This window comes from Populus trichocarpa, chromosome 10 (assembly GCF_000002775.5).
Source record: "Populus trichocarpa isolate Nisqually-1 chromosome 10, P.trichocarpa_v4.1, whole genome shotgun sequence".
NCBI classification, from domain to species: Eukaryota; Viridiplantae; Streptophyta; class Magnoliopsida; order Malpighiales; family Salicaceae; genus Populus; species Populus trichocarpa.
This window is the reverse complement of record NC_037294.2, coordinates 16623502-16640301: the sequence shown is the minus strand read 5'-3', so window position 1 is coordinate 16640301 and position 16800 is coordinate 16623502. Positions and strand designations below refer to the sequence as shown.

Below are 16800 nucleotides of genomic sequence, written 5' to 3'. Positions count from 1 at the left end.
TTTCCCTTCTCTATAATTTAATAAAATAATTGACGTTTTCAGTTTTTAAGGAAAGATTATTTAGCTTATTAGTTTGGATGGGTCAAGTTCCATGTTCGCTGCTTCTAGTCAGGCCCAATTATTTTCAAATTTTGTTTCCTACAGGATCAAGCCTAACTGGTTGTTGACTCAAAAAGGGAATATGGGCTCAATTCTTGGTGCTCAACAAGATGGGACCTCAATTGTTTTTGTGTTTTTGCGGCTGTTTTTAAAATTTTTATTTTTAAAAATTAATATTTTTAATATTTTTTTTATCATTATGATATTAAAAATAATTTTTAAAAATAAAAAATATATTATTTTAAAACAATTTCAAATAAAAAATTTAAAAAACGACCGCGAAGTCAAACACACTTATTAATATTAATCTTGCAATGAAGACTGAAGACACTACAAACACTAATTGATGTAGGACAGCTTAATGAATAAATTCCAGGCCAACTGGAATCCTACTTCTACAGGGAAACATAACACAGGAGCAAGCAGCGTGTTCTCCCCTGCTGCTCTTTTCCTTATTTCACATGGATTCCCCCTATTGAAGATTCCCTGCAAACTAATATTATTTGCTTAGAAATCAGAACCTTGAATTACGTCTTTAAAGTAGGACTTCAACTGTTTTGCTATTCAAATATATAAGTACTTTTATTAATAGGATTATGATTTGCAGCTTATAAATACAAGCTGCCCTTCTCGTTGGAGGACACTTTTGATTTCATTGAATAAAAATTGTCATTCAGACACATTAATCTTTTACTCATGGATTCGAGTGTTTTATTTCCTTGTTCGTGGACTCGAACAAAACACAGAAAAGGGACGGTGATCCTTTTTCATTAATAGACTTCCGCTACGTCAGTTGGTATCAGAGCAGGTTTAACTTGTTCAGATGGCAAACACCCGAAACGAAAACGAAGCCCTTGATAATGGCAAACATGAAGAAGGCATGATCACACAAGCTGAATTCAGGATTTTCCAGCAAGAAACCCAGCAAGCATTACAAGCAATTCAAACGACTCTTGCTAGGTTGACAACAGGGAACAACCTACAACAAGGTGAGGCAGGTCGCGAGAATTACAGAGAAAGAACGCGTGAACGCCATCCGATTCCACATAGGCAGTTAGCCTACGAGGATGAACTAAGTGATGATGAGGAATATGTCGAACATATGTTTCGACACAATCGACAGGGACTGCGCAATATGGAAGAGCGAGAACCACAAACATTCCGTATGAAAATGGATTTGCCCAGTTTTAATGGACAGCTGCAAATTGAGGGGTTTCTCGATTGGCTGGCAGTAGTGGAGAGGTTCTTCGATTACATGGAAATCCCTGAAGACAAAAAGGTAAAGTTAGTTGCTTATCGACTAATGGGAGGAGCCTGAGCCTCTGCCTGGTGGGAGCAGCTGCAACTCACGTGGATGCGACAAAGAAAAGGAATGGTACAAACATGGGCAAAAATGAGGTGACTTCTGCGAGCCAGGTACTTACCACCTGATTATGAACAAATACTGTTTCAACAATACCAAGATTGTAGAGAAGGCAACAGAACAGTGCAAGCCTATATTGAAGAATTCCACAGATTATCCTCACGTAATAACCTGTTAGAAACAGATGCACAACAAGTCAGTAGGTTTGTTGGTGGGCTGCGTTTGACCATACAAGATCGTGTTTCCATGCAGACCATTTATTCCTTAAATGAAGCCATTAATCTGGCTACAAAAGCAGAGGCACAACTAGAAAGGTCAAGGGCAAACATTGCGACGAGGAATTCTTTTGATCCCACCCGTGCTGCAGCAGACAAAGGGAAATCACCCATGAATCAACCCCCACCATCCAGTACCATTAAAGGGCCAAGTAGTAGCGGGGCACCAACAAAGACTACAGGGATAGTGCCTCCAGAGGCACCAAGGAATCCTTATGCTCGACCAAATTCAGACAAATGCTACAGATGCGGGCAACCAGGGCATCGGTCAAATCAGTGTCCAAGGCGCAACACAGTAAATCTAATTGAACTAGGGGAAGAAACGTACCTGGCAGCAGAGGAAGAAGAGGATGAAACAACTTACACCTATGACGAGAATGAAATTATCAGAGGGGATGATGGAGAACTACCGTCACGTTCTCTTGTAGTACGCAGACTTTTACTTGCACCAAAACAAACAGATCAGTCACAACGCCACAATATATTTCACACCAGATGTACTGTCAACCAAAAGGTATGTGATGTTATTATTGATAGTGGCAATAGTGAGAACATAGTGTCAAAAAACATGGTGGCCAAGCTAGGATTGAAAACAGAGAAACATCCATCACCGTATAAAATCGGCTGGATCAAGCAGGGAGCAGAAGCAAAAGTTACTAAAATCTGCCGCATTCAGTTCTCCATCGGGAAGAATTATCTAGATGAAATTACTTGTGATGTTGTTGAGATGGATGCCTGCCATATGATTCTAGGCAGGCCATGACAGTTTGACGTGGATGCCACCTATAAAGGACGTGATAATGTGTATGTGTTCATGACAGGAGGACAGAAGGTGGTATTGGGTTCCATACGGGAGGAGTTCTCTGCAGTAAAACCAAAGATTAAAGAGAAGCCAGTGTTGTTGGTAAACGGAAACCAATTTATGGAGGAGGCCAAGGAGTCAAGGGAGATTTTTGCAGTAGTAATTGGCGGAGGAATTGTGGTCGAGCCTCCCAACATCCCATAGGTACTGCAGCCCTTACTAGTAGAATTTCAGGAAATCATACCGTCAGAACTCCCGAATGGGTTACCTCCCATGCACGATATTCAACACTAGATCGATTTAACTCCAGGGGCTAGTCTACCAAATCGACCACACTATCGGAGAAGTCCAAAAGAAAATCAGATCCTGCAAGAACAAGTGGAAGATTTGATCAAAAAGGGGCTGGTTCAGGAAAGTATGAGCCTTTGTGCAGTGCCAGCCTTACTAGTACCAAAGAAAGATGGCAGTTGGCGCATGTGCATAGACAGTCGGGCCATTAACAAAATCACAGTTAAGTATTGATTTCCCATCCCTCGCCTAGAGGATATGCTAGACATGCTGTCAGGGTCCAAAATCTTTTCGAAGATTGACTTAAGGAGTGGATACCATCAAATTCGAATTCAACCCGGGGATGAATGGAAAACTGCTTTTAAAACAAAGGAGGGTTTATACAAATGGTTGGTAATGCCCTTTGGACTAACCAACGCCCCGAGTACCTTCATGCGACTAATGAATCAGGTACTTAAACCCTTCACTGGCAAATTCATGGTGGTGTACTTTGACGATATACTGATTTACAGCCAAAGTGAGTCTGACCACTTTGAACACTTGAGAAAAGTATTGACGGTATTGCAGCAGAATAAGTTGTATGTTAACTTGACGAAGTGCAAATTCATGACCAACAGTTTATTATTTTTGGGTTTTGTTGTGAGTACTGATGGAATTAAGGTTGACGAAGAAAAGATCCGGGCCATCCGGGATTGGCCTACTCCAACGAATGTCAGCGAGGTGCGTAGTTTCCATGGACTCGCAACGTTTTACCTGCGGTTTGTCAGAAATTTTAGCCGGATCGTCGCACCAATCACTGAATGCATGAAAAAGGGAAAATTCCATTGGGGAACCGAAGCAGAACAAAGCTTCGCACTTATTAAAGAAAAGTTGTCTTCTGCTCCAGTTTTAGCACTGCCCGATTTTGATAAATTATTTGAAGTGGAGTATGATGCATCTATTGTAGGCATTGGTGCTGTCCTATCTCAGGAAGGCAGACCCATTGCATTCTATAGCGAAAAACTCAGTGCAACTCGCAAGAAATGGTCCACATATGAACTTGAATTGTATGTTGTGTTTCGGGCTTTAAAGGTGTGGGAGCACTACCTAGTGCAGAGAGAGTTCATCCTATTCAGCGATCATCATGCACTACAATTCATCAACAACAAGAATAGTGTGAATCGAATGCATGCACGTTGGGTGTCCTTTATACAACGGTTCACTTTTTCCTTGAAACATAAGGCCGGGAAACTTAATAAAGTAGCTGATGCTTTGAGCAGAAGAGTAGCATTACTTCTAACCATGCGGGCTGAAATTATTGGTTTTGATTGTCTTAAAGAGCTGTATGCCGAAGATGAAGACTTTGGAAATAGCTGGGCACAATGTCTGCAGGGGTTCCCTCATAAAGGAATGCATATTCAAGAAGGGTATTTATTTCGGGGCAACCAGCTGTGTATTCCTAGGAGTTCATTGCGAGAACAAGTGATATACGAATTGCATGGTGGCGGTTTGGGTGGTCACTTAGGGCGTGATAAAACCGTGGCCCTGGCAGAGGCAAGATATTACTGGCCCCAACTGAAGAGAGACATCGAAAACCATGTCAAACGCTGCCCTACATGCCAAGCAGCCAAAGGGCAATCACATAATACGGGTCTGTACATGCCACTGCCTATTCCAGCAGCCCCTTGGGAAGATCTATCAATGGACTTCATCCTGGGACTTCCACGAACCCAGCGTGGTGTTGATTTTGTCTTTGTAGTAGTAGATAGATACTCTAAAATGGCCCATTTTATCGCATGCAAAAAAACTTCTGATGTCGTGCATGTCGCTAACTTGTTCTTCAAAGAGATCGTTCGCCTACATGGAGTCCCTAAATCAATCACTTCTGACCGAGACACAAAATTTTTAAGTCATTTCTGGAGAACCTTATGGTAGCGATTTAACACATTTCTAAACTTCAGCAGCACCAGCCACCCTCAAAGTGATGGCCAAACAGAAGTGGTGAACTGAACTCTTGGAAATTTAATCCGTTGTCTTTCTGGTGAGAAACCTAAACAATGGGATCTAATGTTGGCACAGGCTGAGTTTGCCTATAACAGCATGATAAACAGGTCCACTGGAAAACCCCCCTTCCAAATTGTCTACTGCCAACCTCCACGACATGCACTAGACTTGGCACCGCTGCCCAAACTTCCTGGTATGAGCATCGCAGCAGAGCATATGGCTGACCGGATCAAAGCTATTCAGGGGGAGGTGCGGACGAACCTAGAAGAATCTAATGCCAGGTACAAGGCCGCAGCAGACCGCAAGCGGCGAGCTAAAGATTTTTAGGTAGGAGATCTCGTGATGGTGTATCTACGCAAAGGGCGAGTGCCAGCAGGGACTTATAACAAGCTGAACGATAAGAAGCATGGTCCTTTCCAGATTCTGCAGAAGATTAACGATAATGCATATGTGGTGGACCTCCCTGCAGCCATGACCATATCTCCCACCTTCAATGTTGCTGATATATTTGAATACCATCCTCCCGATGAATGTCCTTCTCACCTGATCAACTCAAGGGCGAGTTCATTTCAAGCAGGGGAGACTGATGTAGGACAGCTTAATGAATAAATTCCAGGCCAACTGGAATCCTACTTCTACAGGGAAACACAACACAGGAGCAAGCAGCGTGTTCTCCTCTGCTGCTCTTTTCCTTATTTCACATGGATTCCCCCTATTGAAGATTCCCTGCAGACTAATATTATTTACTTAGAAATCAGAACCTTGAATTACGTCTTTAAAGTAGGACTTTAACTGTTTTGCTATTCAAATTTATAAGTACTTTTATTAATAGAATTAGGATTTGCAGCTTATAAATACAAGTTGCCCTTCTCGTTTGAGGACACTTTTGATTTCATTGAATAAAAATTGTCATTCAGACACATTAATCTTTTACTCGTGGATTCGAGTGTTTTATTTCCTTGTTCGTGGACTCGAACAAAACACAGAAAAGGGACGGTGATCCTTTTTCATTAATAGACTTCCGCTACGTCACTAATGTCTTCAGGTACTTCCCTCGTAGAATTTGGCCAACAGCAACCCTGAAAGGGCGGCTATCCTTCTTCTCTGAAGCAGAGCAAAAATATCTTTTTAAAAAAAGACGTCCAGTTTTGGAAATTTGGAACCAGCAGATAGACTATCATCAAACTAGCGGGGAGTTATTTCCAAGTAGTAATGAACAAGTGCCGGAAAACGACAATCAATAATATTTCCCTCGTTTTGAACATGAAGTCATGCTACTGGCACCAAAATAAAACGAAGATAAGAAGACAAAACGCTACTCTCCCTTTCACTCATTTTCTGTTCACTCCATCTAACCAAGAGCAGAGAGCAAAAACAATCAATGGCTACTTTACCATTCTCTGCAGCTCAATCGAGTTCAGTTTCGGGCTTCAACTACAGAGCCAGTCATTCCAATCTTTTCTTTGTTAGAACCCCACGATTTTTCAATCGTTTAAAAAGAAGAAACTTGTCCGTCAAGAACATTACTAGTGACCAAAGGCAAGAATTGAAAGATCCCTCAGTCAATGGAGAAGGTTCTTGTTGTACTACTAATAAATTTCTTCCCTTTCTAGTCTCTTTTGCAGTTTGGCGTTCCCTCGTTCAATAGCGTGTACTGGTATTTTTCATGTGTTTTTGTGTGTTTACAGCTTCTTTAGAGACCCTCGAACCTGATTCTGCATCTATTGCAGCCAGTATTCAATACCATGCAGAATTCACACCATTATTCTCTCCAGAACATTTTGATCTTCCCAAGGCGTTTGTGGCAACTGCAGAAAGCGTTCGCGATTCGCTAATTATAAATTGGAATGCCACATATAAGTACTACGAGAAGATGAATGTAAAGCAGGCTTATTACCTGTCTATGGAGTATCTACAGGTTCAGTACTATCGGTTTTCTGGTGGCTACAACTACTAAAAACCAATTCCTACTGTGCTAGTTCGGTTAGTTCTTGCTGATGATTTGTTATGTACTGTGTTTTTTTATGTCGCAGGGCAGAGCATTGCTAAATGCCATCGGGAACTTGGAGCTTTCAGGAGCTTACGCTGATGCTTTGAGAAAGTTGGGCCACGAGTTAGAGGATGTAGCTGGACAGGTAAGATGTTTTTATGATAAGTTTTGTTCAATCATCATGGCTGATCGCTTCTTTTTTTTGGGTTACAAAGGAGATGTTCGAATCACTCCTTTATGCCTCGTCTCCTGATTTATGAGTGCAATACAAATGATTTGCTTATAGGTAGTAGTAAATTGGATTTTCTTAACTCAAAATAGCGTTGCCTAATTGTGCATCCAACTCCTACAACAGTCTGACTTTCTTTCCGTAAAATGACTGGCTTCGAAACAGTTTTTACATGGAATGAATTAAATTATCTACTAAATCTTATGCTATTGTTTCGGGATTTGGAACACACACTCATTGATAACTTTGCCAAGCTTTATATGTTTTTCTCTATCAGGCATTCCTATAAATACATTTACTGAACATAGCAACATTGTGTATGAGCATTCTGAAATCTTTCTGTTAAATTTACGAATGTCAGGAACCAGATGCTGCACTGGGGAACGGGGGCTTAGGGCGGCTTGCTTCCTGCTTTCTGGATTCGTTAGCAACACTGAATTATCCTGCTTGGGGGTATGGACTCAGGTACAAATATGGCTTGTTCAAACAGCTCATCACAAAAGATGGGCAGGAGGAAGTTGCAGAAAATTGGCTTGAGGTATTATTCATTTGAGTTTAGTATTGTTGAAACTTTATTATCATTTTTTTTTTTCTGTATAGCCCCCTAAATCTCGTTTGAAGGTTTATTGACATAAATTTCAAAGCTGATTGCTTTTATTCATACTGCATAATTTATATGTTCCTCTATTTGTTTAATAATTGAAGCATCTCTTGGCAGATGGGCAATCCATGGGAAATTGTAAGAAATGATGTCTCCTATTCTGTTAAATTCTATGGAGAAGTTATTTCCAAGCCTGATGGAAGTAAAGAATGGATTGGAGGAGAAAACATCACAGCTGTTGCGTATGATGTCCCAATTCCTGGATATAAAACTAAAACCACAATAAACCTTAGATTGTGGTCCACTAAAGTTGCACCGAATGAATTTGATTTACGTGCTTATAATGCTGGAGATCATGCCAAGGCGTGTGCAGCTCTAAAGAATGCCGAAAAGGTCTGTGAAGTAACAATCATATAGCAGTTAATTTCATGAATCTGTTTATGATCAACAAACTAAGACACTGAAATTTTAAGATCCACTTGGGCACTATATGGCAAATTATATGTGAAAGTGTGTTTCTGTCCAGATTTGTTGACAGCACCTCAGTACATATCTATAGGGATTAGAAACGGTTTATTAGTGTTTCTAATACCAAAGCTGATGGTTTATTGTGATCAGATTTGCTACATATTATACCCCGGAGATGAATCAACTGAGGGCAAGATTCTACGGTTGAAGCAACAATATACACTATGCTCTGCATCTCTCCAAGATATCATTGCTCACTTTGAAAGGAGATCAGGGAAGCCTGTAAATTGGGAAAATTTTCCAGATAAGGTTGCAGTGCAAATGAATGACACTCATCCAACACTTTGCATTCCGGAGCTGATAAGAATTTTGATAGATTTGAAGGGTTTGAGCTGGAAGGAATCATGGTATATTACTCAGAGGTACTTCTCTACTTGGGCTTTGCACTTCTGTGGCAACCAGTAGGGCGGTAATTAAACTATGCTTGTTCCACAACGTATGAATGTGTGTCTGCTGCACATCTACTTGCACTAATTAATTTATAGTTGATCTATACAAAGATCACCGTTCCTATAATAATTTTGTTACACATCGATTGGCTATATGTTGGCTTCTAGTTGTGGTTGCTAACAATCCCCAGGATTCTGTGATTTATGCAGAACTGTTGCATACACAAATCACACAGTTTTGCCTGAGGCTCTGGAGAAATGGAGCTTAGACCTTTTGCAGAAACTTCTGCCACGACATGTTGAGATCATTAGGATGATTGATGAAGAGGTAAGATTAGGATGATTGATGAAGAGATAAGATTAAAGAGGTGGGATGATTTTTACAGACATCGATTATTTAGACTTTTTTCTCTTCAATTCTGTTGTCACTTGTCATCTATTCCTTCTGTTATCCAGCTGATTCATACCATAATTGCGGAGTATGGCACAGGGGATCTCGACTTGTTGCAGCATAAGCTAAAGCAAATGAGAATTCTTGATAATATTGAGTTGCCTGACTCAGTTCTAGAACTGTTAGTTAAACAAGAAGAAAGTTCTTCTGTTGACTCCATTAAGGAAGTTAAAGTCTCAGATGCAGAAACTGAATCTACTGATGAAGAACAGTCTGAAGAACAGGACACTGATGCGAAAGATGTGGTGACATTTGATCCAGATCCAAATCTGCCAAAGATGGTCCGCATGGCTAATCTATGTGTTGTCGGTGGGTATGCTGTAAATGGAGTTGCTGAGATTCACAGTGAAATAGTAAAAAATGAAGTATTTAATGAGTTCTATAAGGCAAGTAAATTAGTATTCTGTTCTGCTTCTCATATCACTTTCTGATCATGAAATTGCATGAATATTCTTGAGGATAAAAGTAAATTATGAGATCTTGTATTTCTTCAGGACTACTGTGCATTGAATTTTCTTCAGGATAGAAGTAATTTCAGTATCCATTACTTTTTGGCAGTTGTGGCCTGAGAAATTTCAGAATAAAACAAATGGGGTGACACCAAGAAGATGGATTCGTTTTTGCAATCCAGATCTCAGTAAAATCATAACCAAGTGGACTGGAACAGATGATTGGGTCTTAAACACTGAGAAACTGTCGACACTTGCAGAGGTAAATTATTATTTGTTACATTACAACCTACTGGTTGCCCTGTGCTCAACTTAGATCTCTGGTAACATTTCAATTGGAACTTCACTCGAATTGTTTTCTGACGCCCATATTTTGATGTGCCACTCTTGCATGTGTGCGAGTCTTTCCTTTTTTATTTCAGGACAACAGTAAATTTGACCTCATCAGCTTCATACATATTAGATTTTGACAGACAAATGCAAGTTTTTCGCAGTTTTCTGATAATGAGGACCTCCAATCTGAGTGGAGGGAAGCCAAAAAAAGAAACAAGATCAAGGTTGCCGACTTCCTTAAAGAAAAGACTGGATATATTGTCAATCCTGACGCAATGTTTGATGTACAGGTTATTTCCTGCCTACCCTTTCCTTCATCTGTTTCTGTTTTATCTGATCATACAACTCTATAGAAGTCATTTCGGTCTTTAGTCCTGGTGCTTGATATCTGGTTTCTGGTACTTAAAAGCTCCGAGTAAAACATTGACACTTTAAATTGAATAGTTGGCGATGATGATGATCAATGGCGACAATCATTTCTTGAATTGTACTGGTCTCACTTTTGTTGATACAAGTGATGTTGAGCAAAAAATAAAATACATCTTAAAGGATAACTTCTTAGTCTTTATTTTATTTACAAATGAAAAGTATCTGGAGTCTATAAGTAATATAATAATATTCTAATTCTCAGGTAAAGCGCATCCACGAATACAAGCGGCAGTTACTGAATATAATGGGAATTGTGTATCGCTATAAGAAAATGAAAGAAATGAGTCCTGAGGAAAGAAAGGCGAGGTATGTTCCTAGGGTATGTATATTTGGAGGCAAAGCATTTGCTACATATGTCCAAGCCAAGAGGATTGTGAAATTTATCACAGATGTGGGAACTACTGTTAATCATGATGCAGACATAGGCGACCTTTTGAAGGTATAGCTTGGCTAAGTGATCATGGATACTCATCAATTATGTCCAAATGCTGATGGCTGAAAATCCTGTGCTTCTTCTCATATTTGCGTTCTTGCTTGTCACCCATATTTTAGGTTGTCTTTGTACCTGATTACAATGTCAGTGTGGCAGAGGTACTGATTCCAGGAAGCGAGCTTTCGCAGCACATCAGGTATTCATGTTACTTCAGAATTACAGGGTTTCCTTTCTTTTCTTCCTTACAATTCAGATGAATAAGATGTGTTCAATATCCTTGGCACCTTCTACCGCAAATCTGACAAAAGAAGCATGTGAATTACTGCAAAAACTGCCACCCAAATTACATCAAGATTGCTAATTATTGTTAGTAGTTCTCCAGGATGTTGGCTCCATTATTAATTCAAGATTTTAGTTGTTGATTCAAATGTATCTTATTATTTGATTGCTCAGCACGGCTGGAATGGAGGCCAGTGGAACCAGCAATATGAAGTTTGCAATGAATGGCTGCATCCTTATTGGCACCTTAGATGGAGCTAATGTTGAAATAAGGCAAGAGGTTGGCGAAGATAATTTTTTCCTCTTTGGTGCAGAGGCACACGAAATTGCAGGCCTAAGAAAGGAAAGGGCTGAGGGAAAAGTAGGCCTGCTGTACAAGACTACACTCTTTTTTTACTTTCCCAAACATTCTCTTCTGATTTCCAGAACTTCTCATGACATTTGACCAAAACTCCGCTACCAACTCCCTGTTTTAAAGTAAACCGAGGCCAAAAAAAAGAAAGTTAGTCTATCATTACCCAAGTCACTTTATCTATCTCATCTTGTTTGCAGTTTATCCCTGATCCGAGGTTCGAAGAAGTAAAGGCGTTTGTCAGAAATGGTGTTTTTGGCCATTACAACTATGAAGAACTCATGGGATCCTTGGAAGGAAATGAAGGTTATGGCCGAGCTGATTATTTCCTTGTTGGCAAGGATTTCCCTAGTTATGTGGAGTGCCAGGAGAAGGTTGACGAGGCATATAAAGATCAGAAAGTAAGTAGTATTTGCTAGACACGCGCGCGCACACGCACATATTGCAGACATAGCATACACCTTTTCTTTGTCCCTTCATATGCTGCGCTGATAGATCAGTGTTCAAATAATTTAGAAATCTGAAGAGTGAAATCTATATGACTAATCATCTTTGAACTTCAATGAAACATACATGTACAATGTATATGAATATCCTGCATGTATGTGCTCCCTTGCATATGTAACCCTGTAAAATATGTGGCTGGAGGTAATTTGTTCCACAGGTAAAATCATTTTTACATTTATGCCTAAAGTTTATATTTATAGATGTATGGAATTATTATATATAGAAGCATGCCTAGTGGATTGATTACAGTGCTAGATGTGTGCTGATAAACTCAATGATAACTGGGGCAGAGATGGACAAAAATGTCGATTTTGAATACGGCTGGCTCATACAAGTTCAGCAGTGACAGAACGATTCACGAATATGCAAGAGACATATGGAGGATCCAACCTGTTCTATTGCCTTGAATTGATTATATCTGCAGGGCGGGGGGTGGGAACTATATTGGTGTAAATCCCACATTTGATGTACTGTTATTACATACGATTCATGAACATGCGAGAGACATATGCATGGAGTTCGATCTTCCAAAATCTAGAAAGTGAAGATTGCAATAGAAAAGATCTCTTACAAAGGTTTTACTACAAAAATTATCCTTGCAATTCTGGGTATGTGGACGACTACAATCCTCTATCTTGATGTCCATCATATTAAATAAACATCTGGCTAACGAGTCTTCTTGATCACTGCCTTTTCTGGTTCTTTATGCAAACAATATTGATACAGAGCAGAATTTCCTTGAAGAAATACCACTCGATCCAAATCAGGACAGGAAACCGTAGCAGCAGCCAGCAACAGAAGCCCATGAAGTAGAGCTTAATATAACAGCAAGGATGGCTTCTGTCGCGTGCCTGAGGTTAAAAATAAATTTTAAAAACTAAAAAAAATTATTTTGATACAGCACGGCAACCAATGACAATTAGCAACAACAACGGCTTCTCGTGTCTTCTCTAGCGTGCATGTTACTCTTCAAAACGAATGAACTGCGATCAATAACTACAAGACGGGGCACAGTTTTGCAGGCGCTAGATAATGGTGAGGACATGGTTGGGATTGATGGCATTATCGTAAATTAAAAATATATCAGACAACACCCCAAACTGCACAATCAGGGATTGGGTTGGATGGTTGCCCCTGGGAGGACGACGATGGAGTTTTTGGGGTTTGGTATGCCTCCTTCATTTATTTGTTGCCTTCCTAGAAACGTAGGGAAGAAGAGATACAAATGAAGCAAGTGCTTTTAGAAAAAGAAGCAGGCAGCAATCCCAGATATGATGCTTGTTTCCAGAATTGTACTCTTGCATCTGCCATTATTGGAGACGCTAGTAATGATTGTAAGGTTGAAGGTGATGGCATTATCGTAAATAAAGCAAGTGCTTTTAGAAAAAGAAGCAGGCAGCAATCCCAGATATGATGCTTGTTTCCAGAATTGTATGCATCTGCCATTATTGGAGACGCTAGTAATGATTGTAAGGTTGAAGGTGATGGCATTATCGTAAATAAATCAAGTCATTCTTGTTAGTTTTAGGGTGACGTGTGATTTTGGAATTAAATGTAATAATGTCAAGCCAATAGTACCACTCTCCGACACATAGGTTATTTCCGCGCCTGGCTGTGGCACTACTGGCATGTAACAAAATTATTTTGAAGGTGAAAAATTAATATTTAAATTATATTTTTTATTTTGACATTGTAGAAACAAGGATGCTATAAAATATTTTAATCTAATTTATTATTTATATAAACAGTTAATTGTTTTGTTAATCACCTTGTTAAAAGGTTTAATAGTAACTTTTTTTATAACCGATGTAAAGAAATTATGGTTAAATAATAGTAATCAAGACTATTACTTATTTTTCTCATACTTAGAGTTAGTTAACCAAATTATTTTTATGTATGTTTTTGTATAATAAAATGAACCTATATAATTTATGTGCTTGTTTGGGATATTGCATTAAAAAATATTTTTTTATTTATAAAAATATTAAAATAATATTTTTTAATATTTTTAAAATTTATTTTTGACATCATTATGTCAAAATAATTCAAAAAAACTAAAAAAAATTTAAATTTTAAGCAAACGATGTTTATATATATATATGAAACCAGTTTAATTAGTTGGTATTACAGATCTCACCGAATTGATCAGTGCAACAATTCAGTTAGTGTAACTAGTTTTCTTTACACAAACAAAAATATGTGTACCAGGTTCTCCAAATAATTTTGTTTTTTTCAAAACAAACAATTCCTATAATGAGTGGAGCATTTGTACTGCAAAAAAATTGATGGAATCTCCTCCAAAATTCTTTCCTGAGTTCCTAACCGGGAAAAAAAAAACATAGAAAAAAATCGTGGGGCCCTGTTTGAAGTGAATTGAAAATAGCCTGACAATATCCCAAGGACAACTAATTAATTACTTCAGAATAATTCACTTTCCAAAAGTTACTTTCAAGCTTTCCTTCTCATTCACAAGGCCACCCATTGACATGAATCTCTACAACTGACCTCTACGGGCAAGAGTAAGGCCATGTTTGTTTCCCGGAATTCATTTTCCGGGAAATCACTTTTCAAACTTTCCTGTGTTTGTTTGCCATTAGGAAAGTTGGTCAACGGAAAACACTTTCCGGTCAACGGAAAACACTTTCTGGTCAACGGAAACACTTTTCGGTCAACGGAAAACACTTTCCGGTCAAAGAAAAATTTGGTTTGATTTCTAGGAAAGTGTTTTCCTTTTTGGCTGTGTTTGTTTTCCGGAAAGTGGTTTCCGGGAAACCACTTTCCAAACTTTCCTGTGTTTGTTTGCCATTGGAAAAGTTGGTCAACGGAAAACACTTTCCAGTCAAAGGAAAATTTGGCTTGGTTTTCAGGAAAGTGTTTTCCTGAAAAATTTGGGCGGAAAACACTTTCCGGAAGTTGTGAAAAATTTAGAAATGTCATTATTTGCTGATTATATCAAATTTGATCCTCAAACTTTTGATTGCTATATATAATTTGTTTTGAATATTTATTTTTCAATTTCATCTCTTAAAATTTAATTTTTATATTAATTTTGGTCCTTATTTTTATAATTGCTATTTGTTTTTTCCTTATCATTTTTTTATTGAAATTTTTTATCTATCAAATTTGGTCCTCATTCTTTTGATTTTTACTTATTTTATTTGAAATAATTTATGAAATGTTAATTATTATTATTTTAATTTCTTCACCTTTTATTTTTTTTAATTTTTTAGATTTGATCTCTATTATTTTGATTATTATTTATTTTATTTGAGATAATTTATGAAATTATATTTTTTTTCAATTTCATTCTCATTCAACTTTTTAATTTGTAAGATTTGTTCCTTATTATTTTAATAAACTTGAAAAAATAAAACATTAATAAGTTATTTTCCAGCTCATTTTCCATAACATAACCAAACACTGGAAAGTGTTTTCCAACTTATTTTCCATTACACTACCAAACATCGGAAAATACTTTCCCGGAATTCACTTTCCCGGAATTCACTTTCCCCGGAATTCACTTTCCAAAAGAAAACTACTTTCCTGCAAACAAACGGGGCCTAAGCTATATCATGAGATCGAAAAAAAGTTTCGACTTTTCAACAAACACCGCTTTCTAATAGATAAAAAAGGGGATTTCTTGGTTTAATTGCTTGCTTGCTTGATGTTAGAGACCTCATCTCTCGTCAAGTTAGGCGTGTCCCCATTATTACTTGCCCTATTTATATATATTTAGAGTAATGCGATATTGTGTGTTGTGGTGGTTTTTTAAAATATTTTTTATTTAAAAATTTATTAAAATAATATATATTTTTATTTTTTAAAATTTATTTTTAATATTATAACATCAAAATAATATAAAAATATTAAAAAATATTAATTTTAAATAAAATAAAACTTAAATTTTAAATTTTTAAAAAATAATTTTGAAACTTAAAAAACAAACATTGCCATCTTTTTACAGTCCAGCGAAGGTGAAGTCATGGTAAATTGAAGGGTGACAGAACACAGCAGCTTTGAAGAGACTGCATGAGAATATTCATAATTAGCCTAGTAACTGCATGTTGCGTTTAAAAACTAATTAACCATCCAGGTTGTGGGCTTGTAGCAAGGTAGGTGGGTAGGTAGGTATTCTATAAACCACTTTTATGCAAACGCGATTCCTGATGATTAATCCCAACACAAGATAATTCCAACTAGCTTTTTCAACTATATATATGAATGGAAGTTGGCTAGGTCGCCAAAGAAGGCACCTCCCCTCGATATTTTTATGATCGAGAAGTTCGCCTTTTCACCTCTCTAGCCATTGCATTCTTATCTCGAGGAATAGAGAGATCGGAGAGTCTTAAATTTCCCTATGTTGTTTATTAATTCAGCTGCGAAGCTTATAGATACCTTGAGCTGCTAGCTCAACCTCGATATTTTGCAAATAAAATGCTTGAAACTCTTTTTGAACCACTGAGTATGCAATATTTGTCCCTAGCTACAGAACATTATAGAAAGTTTCCTGCTTTCCAGCTTCTCGACATTAACTTAGCCTGATCATCATGCGTAATTGCGTATAGACTCGGACAATAAAAGTAAAATTCTTATGCATGCTTAAATACATCCCGATCGAAGGGATTTGACCTCATGATGGCTTCATTTTTAGTACATAAAGATTAATCTGAGAATACCACTTTTATCATGTGTGAAACCCGGCAAAAAAGAAGATAGCTAACCTCCAATTTCCGTAGTTTCAAGGATGCTTTAGTCCATGATCCTTCTATCATTCATGCTAGTGCGAGTGGTTGAGATTCGGCCAAACAAAAACCTTTGTGTTGTTATAGCAAACGTCACTTTCGTCTTGCCAGGTCTATAGCTCTCTACATCAGAGGGTTGTCCAAGAATCATGTCCTCACCACCACTAACTGTAATGATGATATTTCATGTACTAGCAAGATAAATATTTTTTGATGAGAATTTCATCAAAGATTCAATGCTTCTGCTTGTGCCATAATTTCGCAGGGCCCATATCTTC

General features: G+C 37.9%; 1 protein-coding gene across 1 annotated transcript; it reads left to right on the top strand.

Annotated features, from left to right (window-relative positions):
* Positions 1 to 6098: 6098 nt before the first annotated feature.
* LOC7481544 (alpha-1,4 glucan phosphorylase L-2 isozyme, chloroplastic/amyloplastic) lies at positions 6099 to 12466 on the top strand. Its single transcript, XM_024609408.2, has 15 exons — positions 6099 to 6384; positions 6499 to 6728; positions 6844 to 6945; positions 7391 to 7567; positions 7748 to 8023; positions 8249 to 8520; positions 8758 to 8875; positions 9004 to 9384; positions 9557 to 9709; positions 9942 to 10070; positions 10412 to 10648; positions 10762 to 10838; positions 11096 to 11282; positions 11474 to 11674; positions 12071 to 12466. Exons 1-15 carry the CDS (start codon positions 6192 to 6194, stop codon positions 12185 to 12187), a joined length of 2850 nt encoding a protein of 949 aa, XP_024465176.1. The 5' UTR covers positions 6099 to 6191; the 3' UTR covers positions 12188 to 12466.
* The last annotated feature ends 4334 nt before the right edge of the window (positions 12467 to 16800 follow it).

What these genes read in the sequence shown, in the direction of transcription:
- LOC7481544 (XM_024609408.2), top strand. Translation starts at nt 6,192, where the DNA reads ATGGCTACTTTACCATTCTCTGCAGCTCAATCGAGTTCAGTTTCGGGC. An exon ending in CTCTAAAGAATGCCGAAAAG is followed by an intron (nt 8,024 to 8,248) that starts GTCTGTGAAGTA and finishes TATTGTGATCAG; the next exon opens with ATTTGCTACATATTATACCC. An exon ending in TCATGGTATATTACTCAGAG is followed by an intron (nt 8,521 to 8,757) that starts GTACTTCTCTAC and finishes TGATTTATGCAG; the next exon opens with AACTGTTGCATACACAAATC.